Below are 19,267 nucleotides of genomic sequence, written 5' to 3'. Positions count from 1 at the left end.
AAATGGAAACTATCTATGAAACATGAAAGATCCCTCTTCATTCATTGGTTCAACGCAAAGAAAGGGGCGCTAACCCGATGAAGAGGTCCTCCTCACGTCCAACTATATAGACCCCATGGAAGACAGGTAGGGCAGCTGAATATGGGCTATCCAGAAATCTCTCGGATGGAAAAATGAAACAAACAAACAAACAGCATTCAGCTCAGATTGACACTTTTGCACATACTTTTTCGACGGGATTGACTCTTGTTTCATTTGCTTTCTCATTACATGAAGTTTTATCTTAATTAAAGGGAACCATAATCCAAATATAAATGTGGACGAGGTGAAAACAAATATTAGTAGTACACGCCAGTGAAATAGAGTTTGAGGAATCGATTCAGAAGTTATGAATTTTTAAAGTTACGGTGCCGTCATCACTGGATAAGGAGACTAATACACTTCATGACGTCATGATGGACACCAATATAGTGAAAATATAAAGAAAATTCAACATAATATAATATTTCCATTTTCTAGCATAATGAAAGAGCACATGACTTATACCTCTTTCTGAAAGCAGGTTGAATATTTACTTCCCTTTGTCAGTAACAAGTAGATGGAATATGTACTTTTCGTGAAAAAAAAAATAAATTTGGAATACTTCCTGTATTTTGTCTGTAGTGTTGTCCATAATGACGTCTTGTAGTTAAGTATTCTTCTTGTATAGCGATGACGGCACCGAAACTTCAAAAATTCATAACTTTTCAAACGAATTGTTAGATTTCCCTCGAACTTTCACTTATGAGTTCTACTCATATTGCCGTTTTCACTCAATCCCACATTTGTATTTGGGCTTTGTTGATATAGGTCTGTAAATAAGCAAAATATACCCGATATAATGTTAGTGCTAAAGATGATCTTCAGATTGCTCATGAAGATGACGGCATTGAACCTCAATCATCTAAAGCACAAATGCACCTATTAAATTATTTTGTGCATCCATAGAAAACTGACAGCTGTTTGAATAATTATATCCAGCTGGAACCCGATCTCTTGTGACCTCATTGGTAACACAATCATGAGCACATTGGGTATCAGTAGGCGTTTTCACATCAGCCCGATAAAAATCCAAGCTCGAGATATTTTTTAACTTCCCATGTCAGAAAATAGCGCGCTATTTCGAAACATCGGGCTGATGTGAAAACGCCTGGTAAGGCGGCAGACCAAACGACATTTGATAAAACACTAACTATTACTGGCATTACTGTATACAAAGTAATCTTTAAAACACACACACACACACACACACACACACACACACACAAAGAATTCAAATCAAAGAAACTTATGCCAAAGAAAGATGACTACAAGAAATTTAACAGCTGCTCAAAGATAATGACGAGACGTTTGAATTCTTTGAATTACATGGTGTAAGCATTTGGCATTCTATGCATTACTGCCTGAAAAAGATTTTTTTTTTTTCATAGCAAAGACATCCTAAATTTGTCGAGCAAAACACAAAAACTTTCTCCGTAATTGTCATGACAGGGCTGTGGAGATTATACACATCCGAACCTGATAACATTCTCCTTTATAAATATATTACTTAAAGCAACCAAAACAAAAATTATTAAATTCTATCAAGCAACTTGCAATCAAATTTTTCATGGAACAATCCAATTCTTCCTCTGCAATCTAATTCATTTTTTTTTCTCTCAAAAAAATGTCAAAATCATATTACATGTATTTGATCAGTATGATTACTACAGACCCGTTGTGAGATGGGAGACACTTACGTCTCCTTGATTGTGCTAGTGTGATGAACAATTTTGACCGACGATTTGTCTCTTATCAACTCAAACTGCATAAATCATAATATCAACGTCACAACAAGGTAGAATGGGGACATCCCACAAGACCGACACCCACGAGTCACACAGTCAACGAGTTCGCCATTGAAAACAGGTCCATGAGTCATACAGCTCACGAGTCATACAGCCTATGAGTTCGACACTAGGCAAATAAAGCCCATGAGTTCGACACTAGGTAAGAACAGCCCACGAGTTCGACAGATACAACACGGGTCTAAATGTGTTGGTCTCCTGGGCCTTTTTAGTTTATTGTGGAACTAATGGGCTGTATGACTCGTGAGCTGTATAACTCATGGGCTGTATAACTCTTGAGCTGAATGATTCGTGACTGGTACACATTACCATTACAGTAAACCTCAAACTGACTGCACTGAGAGGAGTAGCCTACGTTTTAACAAACTTAACGGTGACATCAGTTTGATTAAAGTGGAAATTCAAAGAAAATTACAACACAATTATGCTGTATTTAGTGCAAGAATGTTGGAAATGACAAAATGTAAGACTTTTGCTGATTCCACAACGAAAAATGCAATAAGAGCAAAGAGAAAATCCATACGAGGTCTGCGGTAACTCAAACAGTAGCAAGGCCAAGCGAATGCTGATAATGACTTTGGCTAAAGTGTTTGGGCCGGGCAAGTGCATGAGAGACAAGTAATTTTATTTCTTATTTGATAGATCGTCGTTACTGTTGATGTTTTCAAAGCAGATCATTCAAATGACACGGAAAAATGATAGATTCACTTTGCAGTGGTATGGCATTTATCCCTGTTGGATATCAATTTAACGCTCACCTAGGAAAACGGTTAAACATTTGAACCTGTGCATTGGTATAGTACATAGTCTGCTTTTGCTTCCTGAGTCCATTCAGTGACGTCACAAATATCAGGCGTGTCCGGCGAGTTTCGATATACGTTTTCGAAATAGAAAGGAGAATATGGCATTCTTCTCGCTTTATGTTGTACAAATATTTTCCATAAGGTCGAGAATTGAATTAATTGGGACTGGCTTAAACTCTTATTTGCAATTTCATGAAATATCATTCATGTTTAATGTCTTTGAATTAGTTTAATAAGTTTGAAATCTGACAAAAATAAAAATCCTTCTTATAAGTAAGACAGTGACGGAAATCTTAGATTACTCGTGTTTTCTTAGTTATATGATAGAACATTATCACGATCACTATCGTATAAGTATAATACAAAATCATTTGTACACCAACATGAAATAAATTTTCAGCAAATGAAATGCTGCTTAATGAAGATAACTCCGTGAATTCATAGCTAAAAAAAAATAGTTCTTTTTTTCAAATGAAACGACGGGGGGGGGGGGTTTGAAGCTTTGCCATATGTGTTCCTTTTATTGATATCACTAAAAATGATCAAGATTAGAGACCAGTTTCTCTACAAATGGTACGTATGCAGGCGAGATTGCTTCAAACTCTGATACTGATAAATGTGAACTATATATTATTTACGTCACAACAGTTACGCATCTTTGGTGCTATAGCACTGGTGAAGCTAGAATAGAAAGTACGTATAGCTGATGGGAAGAAGATCACAGACCCTGAGACAGTGCAGCAGTATTATGATACAAAGTAGACATTCGCATGGCAGAGTATACGGAAATGTGAATACCGTGATCATGTAACGTGTGATATTTGGTTTTGAAACAAACGCACTAGAACGGTATTAACGATATTACAAAACACGTACTTTCCTTGCCACAGAAAGACGGTTAAACTTAAAGTAACAAAAGGAAAAAAGGAAAAAAGAAGGGTGCAAATTCAAGATAACTGCGTTGAGCGTCAGTCAAGCTAAAGTGCGATTGATATTGCACAAACCTCACATTGATGTGCATCGGCTTATTCACACTTTCCTTCATGGATCAACTACGTACTGTGTACTTATTAAAAATTCAGACGCTATCGCGTACCATCCAAATTAAATCAGCACCAATTATGTTGTTTGACATGATTGTCGACACCGTTTTCGATACTTGTGTTTTTTTTTTTAAACCTGTTTCCCGAAAAAGAAGATATGTCCAAGATGGCATGATCACTTCACATGAAATCAAAGTCAGACCCGGCATATTTTGGTTGGGGTAGAGCAGAGACGAGATGGTCAGGGCTGTTTAACTTTTCCAAGTCGCTTCCTATGAGAGTGTAACCAGTGGCTTCCATCAAACGCGTACAATCTCCGACCTCCTCAATAGCCTGAGCCATCTCATGTGTGATGCGTTTCTTCCATCCGACAAGAACCGACTTTGAATCTCGGGTGGTCGAGAACGCCGCCGATTTCTTCTCGCTCGGATCATTAACTTGTGTGTTCTGAGCGATCCACAGTCGCATCTCAGGCGGAATCTCCGCTCCGACGCCAACGAAGTCGTAAACCTTCTGTGCGTATTTGAAAGGCTCCAGAGCAAGATCCTCGTAACGAACCAGAAGGTAATTTTTGCGTATGAACGGCACATAGTGCCCGATCTCGTAGTTTTGGAGCCAGTTGGAACAATATCTGATAAGAATGTTTCGATAGGTATCTGTCAGTTCGGTTACATTGTATAACTTGATCGATGGCATAATAAGTTTTAGACGAGAAATGATCATACTTCTCGGGTCACGCACAATGTGAATGATCTTCAGATTGACGTCTGGTTCCTGAACTAAAGCCTGCATAAGATTGATATCCAGAATTCTGATCGATTTTATTGCGGTATTTGGTCTACTCGTGCAAGCACTTTCAAGGGCCTTTATAGAAACCGGCTCACACATGTCTTTAGGGCGAGAATGACGACTCTGCACCCGACGACAAAACTGGTCTGACACGAGCGCTGGAATTGCCTGCTTTCGCGCATGCAGCGTTTTTTGATTCAACAGGTCGATAAAAAATGGCACCCCGTGAAATTTGCAATGGTAGAACTTCTCCAACATGTCTATGAGTTTTGTCACCATGACACGGCGAGTGAGGTTTGAGGAATCTAGCTTGTGCATAAGGAGCATGCCTGGCTCAAACATATAGAAGAAATCTTTGCGCTGTTGAAAGAGCTCCCCTAGAAAAGACGAACCTGTCCTCATTGCGGCAACTATTAACACGTTCATTCTCTTAGTCGTGTTTTGATGTTCAGACGAATACCGCTCATATCGAACACGGTCAGACCCGTTATTTTGGCCTTCAATCTCTACAGGTTTCTCTCTTATTACGGTTGGCATTCCTTGATGTATTCTTCCGGGTTCATCTTTATCAGGAGAGATTATTTTGTTCCTCGCATTCACGGACGCCTGTCGGACTTTTGCTTTGGTTTCGATTAATCGACGGCGCAAATCCCGTGAAATTGGTAAGGCTTCGACTGGCAACTCCGGGTGATTCTCATGCTTTGACGATCTTCTCATCGAATGGTGACGGGACCCTCCCTCTCCCAATATCTGGATCGACTCCTGGCCGGACCTGGCAGCATTGACTGGAGCAGACATTTCCGTGTCGTTCTTCTTCGCGCCATTTTTTTCGTTCAGCAGCAGAGACACCCATTCGGCCAGCTCGTCATCCTTCACCCTATCGAGTTGTTCTCCATCGATGTCCACCGCCGCGAGAGCAGACTGCTTTTGTTCCACGTCCCGCTTTTCCTGCTGTCGAACCTTCACCATACCAGACAGGTTGGCAAACGATAACGTAATGACGAGGAGCGCGGTGTAGTACAAGATCTTCAGGCGATGGCGACGCCACATATTCCGAAGGTGCCACTCGGCAGTGCGAAACATGGTGCTTGCCTGTTAGTAGGCTGACCAATACATCCCAAATTCAGATGTGAATGAACGTAGTTGTCACACGCATGCACGTTTCAAAGTACTCTAGTCCCCCAATACTTCCATATGTTCAAGGTATAAAGAGCCATATCCGTTAAGATGCTCGGCGGCGAATCGATGTTGAGCGATATCAAGATAACATCATCTGCATAACCGTCATATTGCTGTCGTTGATACTTAATGATCAGCGTCACATATTTTATGGCGTTCTGGTATCATCAAAATCCTTGTCTGCTGATAAACATCGCAATATGAAGAACAACAAGCGAATTGCTTCCCAGATAATTATGTCCACCTTGAGTTGCGCGTTGCACGATTGGGTTATACCAGTCTGGTAGAATTCGATGTATTCCGTGACAGAAAGTAAAATATCTATACCGTTATATCCTCGGACAATTCTGTCAACAACATTAATGATCATCCATCTCGTTAGAAGAATAAGGGGAGAGCATCCCGACAAATGCAGAAGGGAAATTGTCCCAGTTATACTTCTTCCTACTTGAAGTCGCCACAAGTGAATTACGGTGATTTGTCACCTTTGAACACACACACGCACACACTTTCTCTCGCTCGCTCGCTCTCCACACGGCAACGATTTGCAGAGCCAGCCATCCAATCACTTCTAGAGGCTTATTTCATAGCAACAACTAACTGAACACGGAAGAGACTGTTAACGCATTTCGGGTTGAAGCAGGTCCACGCTATTCGTACAAACTCCACTAGCAAAACGGGTAAGACTGGTTAAAGACTTATCCGCCACGGTTGTAGTACTTTCTGACCATTGCATTGTGTTGTTCGCATATTTGTTAAAGGGATAAATGTCTGGTTTCTCTATTGTCTGCCATTCTCTTTCCCCACCCGCAATTATTGCCCCCAATTCACACAGTGAGCACATAGCGCGGGAAAAAGAGTGCGCAAACAAGCAGATACTAGCCAAAAAATACAGACAACTTTTGACTGAATGTATGAAATCAACAGTCAAAGAAAAGGAACAAGTACATATTTTTTTGTAAAAACCCATTAGCAACGCCCGTCTCATTATTCCCTAAAACGCCCGAACCCGCGAGCCCATTTTTTCAATATTTTTTATTCTTTAACATATTTTGCTTTCATATAGAATATATAATTATGGAATTTGAAAGACGTCAAAGGTCAACAAAAGTATGTCAGAATCACTTTTATGACACAACATTCTCTTGGTAAAGTCTTGACACTGTATAGATCCCTAAAGGGAAATCATCAGTTTCTTTTGCACAACTTTCGACCAATCATCACTGAGAATATTTAATACGTCAAATCACTATATACAACTAGTTTTGAACAATTTTCTTTGGTGTTATGATTGTTCAATTTATAGCGCATAGGAGCCAAATTAGCAAGTTATGTCAAAAGATGGCGCTACACGATTTTATAAACTTTTTCTCTTCCACGAGTCCGTCTGCATGGCGCTGACAAGACGCGGTGGCAAATTATTATGTATTATAACAAATCCGACAATCGGAACGCGAATTGTAGTCATCCGGAATATTTCAGGTAGCGCTAACCCGATGCGGATCTCTCTATAGCAAGTGCGCGAAGCCGCTGCGGACATTTTGTGGTGAAGACACGTAAGGAAAGGTCTACAGGTTGCAACGTGTAGACTTTTAGCCTATAAATCAAATTCATCTTTATGCCAATAAAATACAAGAAGTCACAGAAGGGAGGCAAGAATCTAATCCCGCAGCCGACCATATCTCTTCCTCTGATGATGTACTAGTATGGGTGAATTTCAACATTCCCCGGGGCTATATAGGATGAAGACAAAGCCGAAGATGTAAAGATACTTTGTTCACAGTTTCCACAAAGGAGAGGAAGCAGACCCGTTCATCTCCTGCTAAGTTTATTTTTACTTTGATATTTTGTTTTTCTTTTTGTAATAATTTGCTCTATGCAAATCGGTTCATTCGCTACATTTGTAAAATCAGTCATTGTATTAGACACCTACAGTCACTACTGCGACAGTGTAGACACCATCAAGGAGGCGGTTCTGTGAAAGTGACGGATGCCCTGATGCCCGATTCGTCCGAGGTAGCAGTGCCCAGGAGTAAGGGAAGGAGTAAGAGTATAGGAGTACATGTATAGGGATGAGGAGGAGGAACCAGACATGACGGCTAACAGGCATATGAGAAAGGAAAACAAAAATAAAGTTCGCGCGGAATATATAACTTTGCATTAGTCGTACTGTGGCATTCCGGGAATGCATAATGTAAATAAGTGAGTCGTCATTGCAGAGATAACTAATCAGGCTTTCTTGCGATGTCACACACATAAAATAGAATGATGTAAATCTTAGAAAAATATGATGCATCAAACTCGAATTGCAGGACCATTTTTAAGGGTTTATATCATATCATATAAACCCTAAAAAAAGACACACACTCACGCACATCAGTGGCGGATCCAGGGGGGGGGGGGGCGCAACCGGCGCACGCCCCCCTTTATTTTTCGTTAAAAACCAAAGAAATAAAAAGAAAAATTAAAAGGAACCCGGAAGTGGCTCCAGAAATATTAGTTCCGCCCCCCCCCCCCTTTACAGAATTCCTGGATCCGCCCCTGCCCATAATAGTTTGTGTTTTTTTTTTTCGCCTAACACACGTCTCTGTGAGAGATTTTCACGGGTGTGCAAGTGACGCATTCATTTCACGAGGACCCGACGTTCAGCTTGTTATGTATACACCTATTTCCTCATTCTGAAATACTAAGTATGCTCCTCCAAGCCATATCTCTTAGAACACAAGTCGCATGCAGTTTTGCCTTTACAACGCATACAGACATCTTTTGCAATGCCAACTTAGTCAAGTTAAAGCCGTGCACGTGTGACAACTCGTGAAGCAATGGAGATTGTGGGCGACACGTTGTACAAGGATTATACGGATGAGACCATACAAATCACAAACACGCATTTCACATACCGCACCCTACAAACACACAAGCAAGGCAGTCATGAGTATATATATATATATATATATATATATATATATATATATATATATATAAAGAAATGAAGAAATAAACTGGTAATGCATTTTTGCCAATAAAGAATAAGTTTATTCGACTCAAATTTTCAGCGGCCTCCGCCTTCTGAGGCTGCTGAAAATTTGAGTCCAATAAACTCATCCTTTATTGGCAAAAATGCATTACCATTTTATTTCTTCATTTCTTTGTGGAGCAAATACACTGTACGTGAATTCTCAACATATATACATTATATATATATATATATATATATATATATATATATATATATATATATACATATATATATATACATATATATATATATATATATATATATATATATATATATATATATATACAATGTATATAATAATGATACATTTGTACAGGTTTACAGCTGGCTGCATTTGAATGCCCATTACTATAATAACCATAACGGCAAAGATGGCTAGACGTCTATTCCTAGTCGGTATATTGAAGCATGCGTATTGTATGATTACTACAGTGTTATACGTGTATTGTTACATTGTATCACCATGGTCACAGTCACTTTTGCTATTATAGATTGGTATTGCAGTCACATTTGTTTATTCAAGCTTTTCCATAGCGTCATAAACTAGATAATTAGATTTGTATTATGTGTTACCTCTCTGTTCCATGTACGTCTACAGGTATCTCTCTTCTATCTTCTCTGAAGGTTTCCCAACAAGCTAGGTACTACATGTAGTACACTGTAGTACCTGTATTCATTATTTCCATGCTGCAGGGTAATTTGGATTAGGGAGCATTTGTCACTGGGAAAGATCTTGACTTCACAGACATTACCGCACGGCACGATCTTCATGTCGACTAATACATGTATGTGTGTGTGTGTGTGTGTGTGTGTGTGTGTGTACTATAATTGATGAATTCCAATAATTTGATTTTGTTTAGAATACATAATCATTTTGCATATATACACCTGTATAAGATTTACAGAGAAATAAAGTATTGAATAGCAAGATATTTTTGCAGCATTCAATGCATTATAGACGTGTAGTCGGGTTTTACAGTAAATGTGAATCTCCAATTGCAGGGCAATAGTGTATACATGTACATATAATATTTAGCAGCTGGGGTATAAAGATAAAAAATGCACTTTATTGTTATCATCCTTATTACCAGTGTTATTCTTAGTCTACTTTTCATACTTATGGAATCCTACTCATGGAATAGATTCGTATCATAAAAATGATACTGAATAAAGCCTTTCAACCATTTTATCATTTCAAAGCAAACATAAACACTCATTCATACACATACCAACACACCACATGGGAATCCCTGTTCCTGCTTGATACATTACATACAAATGAGCAATCTCACAACAAAATTAAATTTCAATATGAACTTTGTTTGATTTACCTCATGTTCCAACTCTGTTCAATGATTACAATGTATATGGTTATAGCAAATCCATGTGCTTCTTTCCCAAGTATCAATAAGATACCGGTATATCAGCAATGAATTTTGTGCATGCTACATGTAGGCAATTAAATTGCAAACTTAGATTTCCTTCAGAAAATCTAATTTTATGGCAATGGATTTCAGTGCCAGTCAACCAAATGCATGATACATAATTTCCACCACAGTCTAAGCTGAAATTGAAGCAAGAGAGACATACACACATACATTTATGGGCTTATTATCAGAAACCTTTTAAAAAGGAAAATCATACGAAATTTCTTTGTTATACACAACACACGTCTGAAACACATATAAATACAATGTTGTATATAATGCATAATAATTCTTTGTGCATCCTTATCAAAGACATTAATATATCCCCTGCACCAGATGAAATAAAAACTTGATTATTGCATTTAGAATAAAAGTTTTGCACCTCATAATCACCATAACTATTTTCCCCTTAAAAAAAAAGTCACATCAAACCTCTAGAAAGGGCAAGTTGGTCTACAATGAGATTCAGATGTCTGTTCAAACAGAAAAGATGCCTCATGTGTAATAAAAAAAAAAACCCAACACAGTATGAATATGATTTCATCCGTTCAGGACGAGATGATTTTGCTACAATACAAGATTCCAAAAGACACCTGCCAAAGTATTTGGGACCAGTCTTCATCAAGTAAATGGGGTGTGTTCAGATTCTGGTCATTAACAGTTTATCCTGAAAATAATGCAAGTGACAATGATCTCACACAATTAAACACCTGTCTTACAGTACATACATGTACAATGTACTCTGTATTTGTCTGTGCACGAAGTGTTTTTATAAATCTCACACATCTAATTACTTTAGCCCTTAAAGATTTTATCAAAATTTCAGAGGCATGAGTACACTCTGGGATGGGAAGTTTCAGCTTGCTGTGTCAGGTTTTATGAAGACGCTGCACTCTTCTTCGAGAGGACCAGGGGTCCGACATTGTCTCCAGTGAGAGTGTTGTGAATACCATGAGAGCCATCACAGTATGGGAACTGTATAAAATGACAATGGAGATGAATGTCATATCAACAGGCAGTATGAAGACATACACACATGTATGTAGATGCAGTATGTACGTGTAGTATGAAGATGTACATAGAGTGTATGAAGACATCATGCAATTTCTCATCAGTCAGCTTTCCACTGTGGATTGTCAATCTACTGAACATGCAACATAATCCATTTGTGGTTGTGCATCATCTGTGAGGGTAACATTGGATCTAGCCATCTCACATGGAAACACTATAGCATAATAAAATTGAATTTGAGAGTAACTCAAATCTTGACTGTAATTCTGTAGTTCAGTGGCCTAAGGAGATGACATGTGCACTGTAAATTGTCATCATAATCAGTTACTACTATGTAGTTTCTTTGACAATTCTCCTCATGATGGGAAATCCTTACTGGAGCCATGTATACATTCAAACATGACTGTGATATGATTTTGCATTGACATTCCTATGGAATAGACTCCCACATAACATTCGCAATCTGTCCTCTCTTAGTGAATTTAAGAGCTCACTTAAAACTTGGCTATTTAGACAAGCTTTTTTGTAAACATTTCCTTTATTCCTTTTCTCATACCTCCTTTTCACTGGTTTTTTCTCTCTGCCTCTCTTTCTTGCGCCATGAGCATCTTTTCATGATGGATACTGGCGCATTACAAGTGTTCATATTATTATTATTATTACCTGTTTCCTAACACTATAACTAATGTTATAAACATTACAACAACCTGACTTGAAATAATGAAGATGCTTTGAAAGATCCTTTCAAGATGGCAAAATTTCTTAGAAAAATGTCATAGGCCACTGTCAATCCTTAAATTGAAATCACATTTACATTTTTTTCCATTCATAGTATTTGTTTTCCAACTTAGTCGTCTTTAGTACATTCAGCATTATATGTGACCCTGCATCACATAACAAACAGAAAGTCGCCAGACATGAAATTTTAGTTAAGAGCATATTCTAAAAGAGCAGACTTTAAGCTTTAAAATGATGTACGGGTATAACTCAAATCAAATGGACTCTCCTAACCTATCTAAATACTGGAAAGAAAGTACACACTCAGGAAAAGTGTGAACTGAGAAAAGAGGCTCTGAAGTACAGTGTCTATTCAAGAGCTTAAAGATAATAAAAAGTTTTGGTACCTCAAAAGCTTCCCTGAATTTCCTTGTCTTGGTTTGTGTTTCAGGTTAAAGTATGTTGTCTGTGAGAATTACTCGCCCCAAAGTGCTCTCATGTCTTAGTAATCATGCAATAATGGTTTCGTACCAGAGCCGACGCTGTCCAGCGTCGATAAATATTGTACGAAACCACTGACTGCGATCAGCCCATTGTACGCATAGCTAACTGCGACCAGCAGCCCCATACGCATAGCGTAATGGGGCTTCGCATTGTAGCATTCAGGATCATGACAGAATTAGTATCGCGGGTAAATGTCAACTTAAAATCCAAAAATTTCTTCGATTTGAAGACTTACCAATTAAGTTGAAGTATTGAAAACAGGCTTCGAACAACGTTTGGTTCTGCCAATAGTCCCTTTCTGTTCGAATTGATGACTGAATGTGACTCGGTCGAGAGGACCTTGGGAGAGCTACATACACTGGATACCATGGCAAGCGCATGCGCACACAAACATCTTATCCGTTCATGGATTTGAAATTTGTGTGCATGTGATGTGTTCGCATGCACTGGCTGTAGTATTCAGTGTACTGTATGTAGCTCTCCTAAGGTCCTGTCGACCGAGTCACATTCAGTCATCAATTCGAACAGAAAGGGACTATAGGCAGAACCAAACGTTGCCCGAAGCCTGTTTTCAATACTTCAAGTTAATTGGTAAGTCTTCAAATTGAAGAATTTATGGGATTTTAAGTTGACATTTACCCTGCGATACTAAATCTGTCATGATCCTGAATGCTACAATGTGAAGCCCGATTACGCTATGCCTATGGGACTGCTGGTCGCTATGCGTATAGGGCTGCTGATCGCAGTTAATTGCATGATTACTACTACGACATGAGAGCACTTTGGGGCGAGTAAGTCTCACAGTGTTATTTATATGAAAGGTACTTGAACCTGAAACACAAACTAAGACAAGGAAATTCAAGGACACTTTTGAGGTACCAAAACTTTTTATTATCTTTAATCTTTACCAAGCCGTGCTGGCTGTGCGATGAATGGGACAAAAAACAGGATGTAAACCGCACGATTAACAATGAAGGGATTATCAGATTAAAGTGAAATTGAGCATGCCTTATTAACACATTCTGTCCATAATTAATGCCAACTTTCAAAGCAGTAACATTATCCTTTCAAAAGTTATTAGAGTTGAAAGTGAAGAGTGTGTACAAGGTTTTTAAGAAATGAAAAGGGGATTCCTATGACACACCTAATCACACTATTCTACCAAAAAATGTTCAAGATAAACTGCTAAACACACTTTCCTGCCCGTTTTATGATCCCAAATTTTAGTATAATGTAGAAGAAGACTTGCTCTTTCAGAAAATATGAAAAAGTCAAGATCGGCTAGGTTGACCCATTTCACCTATTTTCAGTCCTCTCACAAAATCAGTGTGTGCAACTTTTTGTTCGTTTTGTGACGCACGGTCACATAAAAGTTTCCGAGCCATGACAAGAAATGTGCTGCAAAAAGAGAGAAAAGATTCACTTAACAATCACTTGTGCAGCTTCAGAGGAAAATTCAGGAGAAGAAATGAGATATTATAAAAAGCATTGCCTCTTGTCACACAAAGCTCTTGTCACACTGGCAATAATACCTGCCAAGTTTGTACAAAATTTGACAGTGCGTTTTCAAAAGAAGAGCAAATGTGAAAATGAGCGCCCAATTTAGTCCTGGACCCCAGGGGGCTACCCCTGGTACATTCACTACTGTACATTGTATTTACTGGTTGGGACAATTCTTTATAGATTCTGTAATTTGGAGGTTCCTGTGCCCCTCCACCCCCCCCCCCCCCCCAAAGTTGTGGGGCATTGTGCCCATTTGTAAAAATATACATGTGTTAATCTATCATCCTAGCAAAATACCTGCCAAGTTTGGTAAAAATTGACCATGCATTTTCAAGATGAAATGTAAACAAATTGTGGGGGGTGCCCTTTAGAACAAATTCAGATCCTATCAACTTAGGTATGCTACCTGATGAGTTCGATAAATATCTCTGCTGTTTCAAGAAAAGGTTGAAAATGTTAAAATTGGGCCCCACCTCAGATCTACCACAAAAAAAAACTTGAAAACTAGTACAAATGTTCTTCCTCATAGCACTAACTCACCAACCTACATCCCTTTTGATTCAAGTGAACAAGATTGTGAAAGACCTTTTAATTTGGAGGTTTTGGGCCACCCCATCTAACCCCCCCCCCCCCCTCCCCATTTAAAAGCACTTTGAAAATTCTATCACCCTAAAAATGCTACCTGTCACCTTTTATGAAAATCTGTCTTGAGGTTTTCTGGAAAAAGCCAAAAATGCATAAAATTGACATACGAGGGATGATGAATAGCTCACTTGAGACTTCAGCTCAGGTGAGGTAAAAAGAGGGAGGGAAGGTGTTGACGATTATCAACCAATTCTACATCGCCCATCAAACTCAGCTCACCTTCTTTGATCTCCAGCAGCGGCAGAAAACGGCTTTGTCGCCAAGGTCCTCGATGTCGAATGAATGCACAACTTTTGGCTTTTCTTTCTCAATGGATGCATTGACTTTTCCGGATCCCTTTCCTCTGCGGATCTGCACTACTGTTAGAACAATGACAGCCCCAAGAGCTCCGATCAGAGGAACCATGCGCAGCCAGTCAGCTCCTGCAATATTTGGAGAGATACAAGTATGAAATTGGGGAAGAGTAAGGCAGATTATATAATTCACACAACTCCTAAGTTTTAATGAGTAAATGCAATTCAATGGTGCCTGCCAACAAGCATGTCACATGTGGTCTAATGAAATTCAAGCATTTATTTGGCATGTTCCGGTCTTTCTCAGTGTTTTCATGAACCCTCTGTTTATGGGAACAGGGTGTGTAAAGTACAAACTCTTTGGAACTTGCTTCATCTCTTCAGGAATATTTTCCCGTAGAGATCCTGTAAGGAATTTGACCTGTGCAAGAAGTGGTGGGTAATTTCTGATCTTATCCTACTTATTAATATATACATGTACATATGTACATGTATCATTTGCAATAATGGCCATCCCCCTCCCCCCCCCCCCACAAAAAAAAAAAAGCATGTCAAGTTACAGGGTTTTGAGGAAATGCAAAGGGAGTGCTCTTTACCCATATCACTAATGTATCAAATTAAATTAATTGAAAAGAAGATTTCTATTTTTCATGTTAAACAGAATCATACTTCCAATCTACATTGGGAGATCAAGACCCATATTCAAAAAGGAATTCATACTGTTTTTTTTTTTACTTTATTTTTTTGGTAGATTTGTGCAAAAAACGTTTACTAAAAATTGCCTTTCCACATATTTGCAGCCCTGGGCAGCAGTGGGCGTTTATGTTGACCCATATTTTGGCTGAAGTAGCCTATGTGTATAGATCCAGCGAGTTCAATTTTTTTTTTTCCTGATGACTTTTTTTTTCTCAACTTAAAAAAAAACTGAACATATATTAGCAGAATCGACACCATTCCTTGCCAGTAAGTACTACAAGTTTTGTATGCTCAATAGAATTCCCGCCGATGACACACGCTTCCTTGCGGACAGGTATAGATCCATGGACAACCTACGTACTTCAAGCTGGTCAACTGCCTGTGACTTGCGGCAGCCATGGGCCTCCTAATGGTTCTGCATGCGCACCTCCGGGCAACTACGGGCAACTCCAGGCGAGATACATGCTAGGTTCTGTCAAGTGCGGGCCAAATGGGGGAAGCTCCAGGTAGCAAAAATTTTTTCTGCAGGTCAACCCGCAAGGCTTCCCCAGACAAGATGTGACAAGGCCTTGAGCATGTTTAAAACTTGTTCTGGGTGAGCCATTTTAAAATTATTTTTTAGTTTTTACCTAAGGGGTTTGCCTGCAGAGGTACATGCAGAACACCAGTAAGAGGCCCTTAGTGGCAGCACCGTGCAGGCAACTCTCACGCACTTACTTCGCAGCTGTAACGCAGGTATTTCGCAGTCCCCGTATGTCGCTCATATTCAACTGAAAACAGATCGGTTTCGAAACTCTCACGCAGGTCACACGGAATACACACAAGTATCTTTAGTAGCAGGTATCACGTTTCCAGCAGGTAAGAAGCAAGTGTGAAACTCGCCAACATCCTTGTCCGCCCGCAGAAAATTGCTGGAAAATCCCTATTCGCAACAAGCCCACATACATCCTGTAGCTTGCTCTGAAAGGTGTGGCATGCAGCACACCGCAACACATTGACAGAAATGCATACACATCTTCCCACCCTACCCACACATGTACTGTACTCGTACACATTACCGGTACTTAACCTACTAGAAGCACAGCCCTACTATATAGTGCTAACCAACAGCTACAGCTGTAGATACGGGTAAGAAGTATCTATCAACCAATTTGTCATTTGTACATTTGTGGGCAACGTTTCGAAATCATTTCGGCATATTGTGAAATAGTCCACCACTCCATTCACCGCCATTCATTTCGTCACAGCCGGGGACTTCTTTCAACCTCCATAGACTTTGCACATATTTAGTGGAGACGCACACCACACGCAGAACGAGAGGGGACCAATATCACGATTTGGCCATCATTTCTACAATTGTGGGCGTTTTTCAAAGCCCAAAATAATTTAGACCCCTAAAACCCAGGATAGCCACTTTTACGATGATAATGTGGTGTGAATTTATGTTAGTTCTGTCGGGAATATATTTGCAGGTAAATCTGTAAATCGTGTGAGTTTTGTAGAAATTTTAATGGAGTTTAAACTTAAAGTCACTGTTTTTTCTCAATTTTTGGATGAAAAAAAAGTCCTTCACTGCGTGAACGCGCCCGGATAATAGAGATTTCCGGATAAAAGGAGGCCGGTTAATCGAGGTCGAACTGTACTCTGACACACCACAAGGTGGCCAGTACTTTATTGAAAGAAGAAGAAGAGCAGAGGTACAGTATATGCACAGTCGTCACAGAGCATGAGCACGGCGCAGCAGCGTATTGACCGATTCTGTGACGTGCTATGTGTATTTTTGGCATGGGCAGCGCCATTATGCGGTGTCTCAGCCGACCCCCCCTCCCCTCTCCCCCCACCCCCTTCCGCGCACGGAATGAAAAACTGATGCATGGTTGTTTTAGCCAATAGGCGTGTCGTACTGAGCGCGCGAATGCTTGCTTAGTGCGTGAACCTTTGTTACAAGTGCGCGATAAACATGTTGCCCGTGGGGTGGGGGAGAGGAGGGGGGATCGGCTGGGACACCGCATGGCTGCGCCCAGTGCCACAAATTGTCTGCTGCCCTCAACGAACCCGAATCGGTCAATATCCCCGGGGGTGTTTTTTTTTAGATGGCACAGATTGGGGCATGGCGCATATTAAACCTATGGGAAACACGTTGGGTTAGATAGGGTTAGGGTTAGGTTTAGGGTTAGGGTCTCCAATCTGTGCCGTCTAAAAAAAACACGCTCCCCGGGGCGCTCCTTGTATGGTAGCCCTACTACATATCAACCACCTTCTTTTAAACCGACCGCGTATAATTCGCGCACTGCACACTTAGTATGCACTTCTCTGCGCGCAAAGCTCATAAAAATGGACTGGCTTTGAATGTAAGATGAGGATGGTGTGGGAAAACGCGATAATTGACTGTTCATTAATGTTTTTAATCAAGGACAACATTTCAAATGAATATTTTCACCGAATCGTAATGACTGCACAATGAAATGTCTATGGAAGTTTCCATGTAATGTCCATGGAAGTTTCCCCTGTCCGGTTGGCCCCTACTAAGGGGTGTTGGACAGTATACTTGAAGAAGTTTCTAAAAGGCTTCTTCTAAAAAGCTTCGTACAACACGGTGTTCAATACAACTCGGTTTGCGTGCATTGTCAATGCAAAAACAGCGGTCGATCCTAATAACGCGATTTACCGCGGGGAGCTGAAACGAGGCCACGCAAGTTCGTCGGCGATATTTTTGCACTGAAACTTCGAATCGAAAAGGGAACAACAGCATTCGATAGAGCTGGATTTTCTCAATCACATAGGTCAAGTTTTTTACGTGAATTTCCGTGTTAGATATTCTTATCAAGCAAATAAACATTAGGCGGTCGATGAGTAGTAGGTCCAACCCTACACAGTTCTTTGCCTGTGTAGGGTTAAACGGTTCGGGCTGCTCACTGACACTATTCCACTGCAGCGTGCCCTAGACTAGAGACTAGCGTAGGAGCATGAAGTTTGGGTATTCTGCTGGTAGGAGTACGATATCATAATTTCACATTGCAAGCTTTAATCCTTACCTTCCATGATGCACAAATTGTTTTGTTGTAATATTTGAAATGAAGCTGAAATGAGGTTTCCAGTTCGGGACCTTCTCGGTGCCGCGTAACCGTTCACCACCACTTGTACACACGAATGTGTAGATGTTAACGTGCATATAATATATGCATGATGACACAGCTTTGTGTAATTGTAGTTCTAAGCCAACGCACTGCGTGCGTTTCTAAACTCTTTGGTGTAAACAGTGGTGTGACAATATAAGTGCGGTGTAATCATCCAGTAGCTATGTACAAGTATCATAATTTTACGAGTATTTATCACTGCGGTTCAAAGGTATTCGTATACAAATGATGCACAGGATTATTTCGTGGCGTTAGTGGAGATGCAGCTCACTCTCGGGTATTTACAATGTAGTGCAACATGCACTCGGCTTCGCCTGGTGCATGTTTCACAATGTAAATACCCTCGAGTGCGCTATACGCCTCCACTAACGCACTCTATCCTGTGCATCATTCGTATACGAATACCTTTGAACCGCAGAGATCAATACACTACTCGTAAATTTATGATACTTGTACATACAGTATGACTAGCAGTAATATTACTGGTATGTACATGCCCCTAAGAGCACTTTTATTTATGCTTTGAACTCATTTTACTGCCTGAGCTGATTGATGTGCAATAAACTTTGCATTTCGGTATGCCTTATTTGTATTGATCTCGTGCACTTGCCTATC

At 39.9% G+C, this 19,267-nt stretch overlaps 2 protein-coding genes across 2 annotated transcripts; both read right to left on the bottom strand.

Moving 5' to 3' along the window:
* Positions 1-3,912: 3,912 nt before the first annotated feature.
* On the bottom strand, positions 3,913-5,604 carry LOC139738663 (carbohydrate sulfotransferase 1-like). The gene has a single exon (XM_071649277.1). The coding sequence runs from the start codon at positions 5,602-5,604 to the stop codon at positions 3,913-3,915; it is 1,692 nt and encodes a 563-aa protein (XP_071505378.1).
* A 4,414-nt stretch (positions 5,605-10,018) lies between these two features.
* Positions 10,019-18,666, bottom strand: LOC139738689 (CDGSH iron-sulfur domain-containing protein 1-like). The gene is made up of 3 exons (XM_071649320.1): positions 18,551-18,666; positions 14,746-14,948; positions 10,019-11,121 (listed from the first exon to the last, which is right to left on the bottom strand). The coding sequence occupies exons 1-3, from the start codon at positions 18,555-18,557 to the stop codon at positions 11,023-11,025; spliced, it is 309 nt and encodes a 102-aa protein (XP_071505421.1). The 5' UTR covers positions 18,558-18,666; the 3' UTR covers positions 10,019-11,022.
* Positions 18,667-19,267: the final 601 nt, after the last annotated feature.

Source organism: Diadema antillarum, unplaced genomic scaffold (genome assembly GCF_040938485.1).
Source record: "Diadema antillarum isolate AM-2024a unplaced genomic scaffold, OU_Dant_1.0 seq00000764_RagTag, whole genome shotgun sequence".
In the NCBI taxonomy this organism is placed as follows: domain Eukaryota; kingdom Metazoa; phylum Echinodermata; class Echinoidea; order Diadematoida; family Diadematidae; genus Diadema; species Diadema antillarum.
This window is presented reverse-complemented; position numbering and strand designations above follow the sequence as displayed.

What these genes read in the sequence shown, in the direction of transcription:
- LOC139738663 (XM_071649277.1), bottom strand. Translation starts at nt 5,604, where the DNA reads ATGTTTCGCACTGCCGAGTGGCACCTTCGGAATATGTGGCGTCGCCAT.
- LOC139738689 (XM_071649320.1), bottom strand. An exon ending in GCTGCTGGAGATCAAAGAAG is followed by an intron (nt 11,122 to 14,745) that starts GTGAGCTGAGTT and finishes CATTTTATACAG; the next exon opens with TTCCCATACTGTGATGGCTC.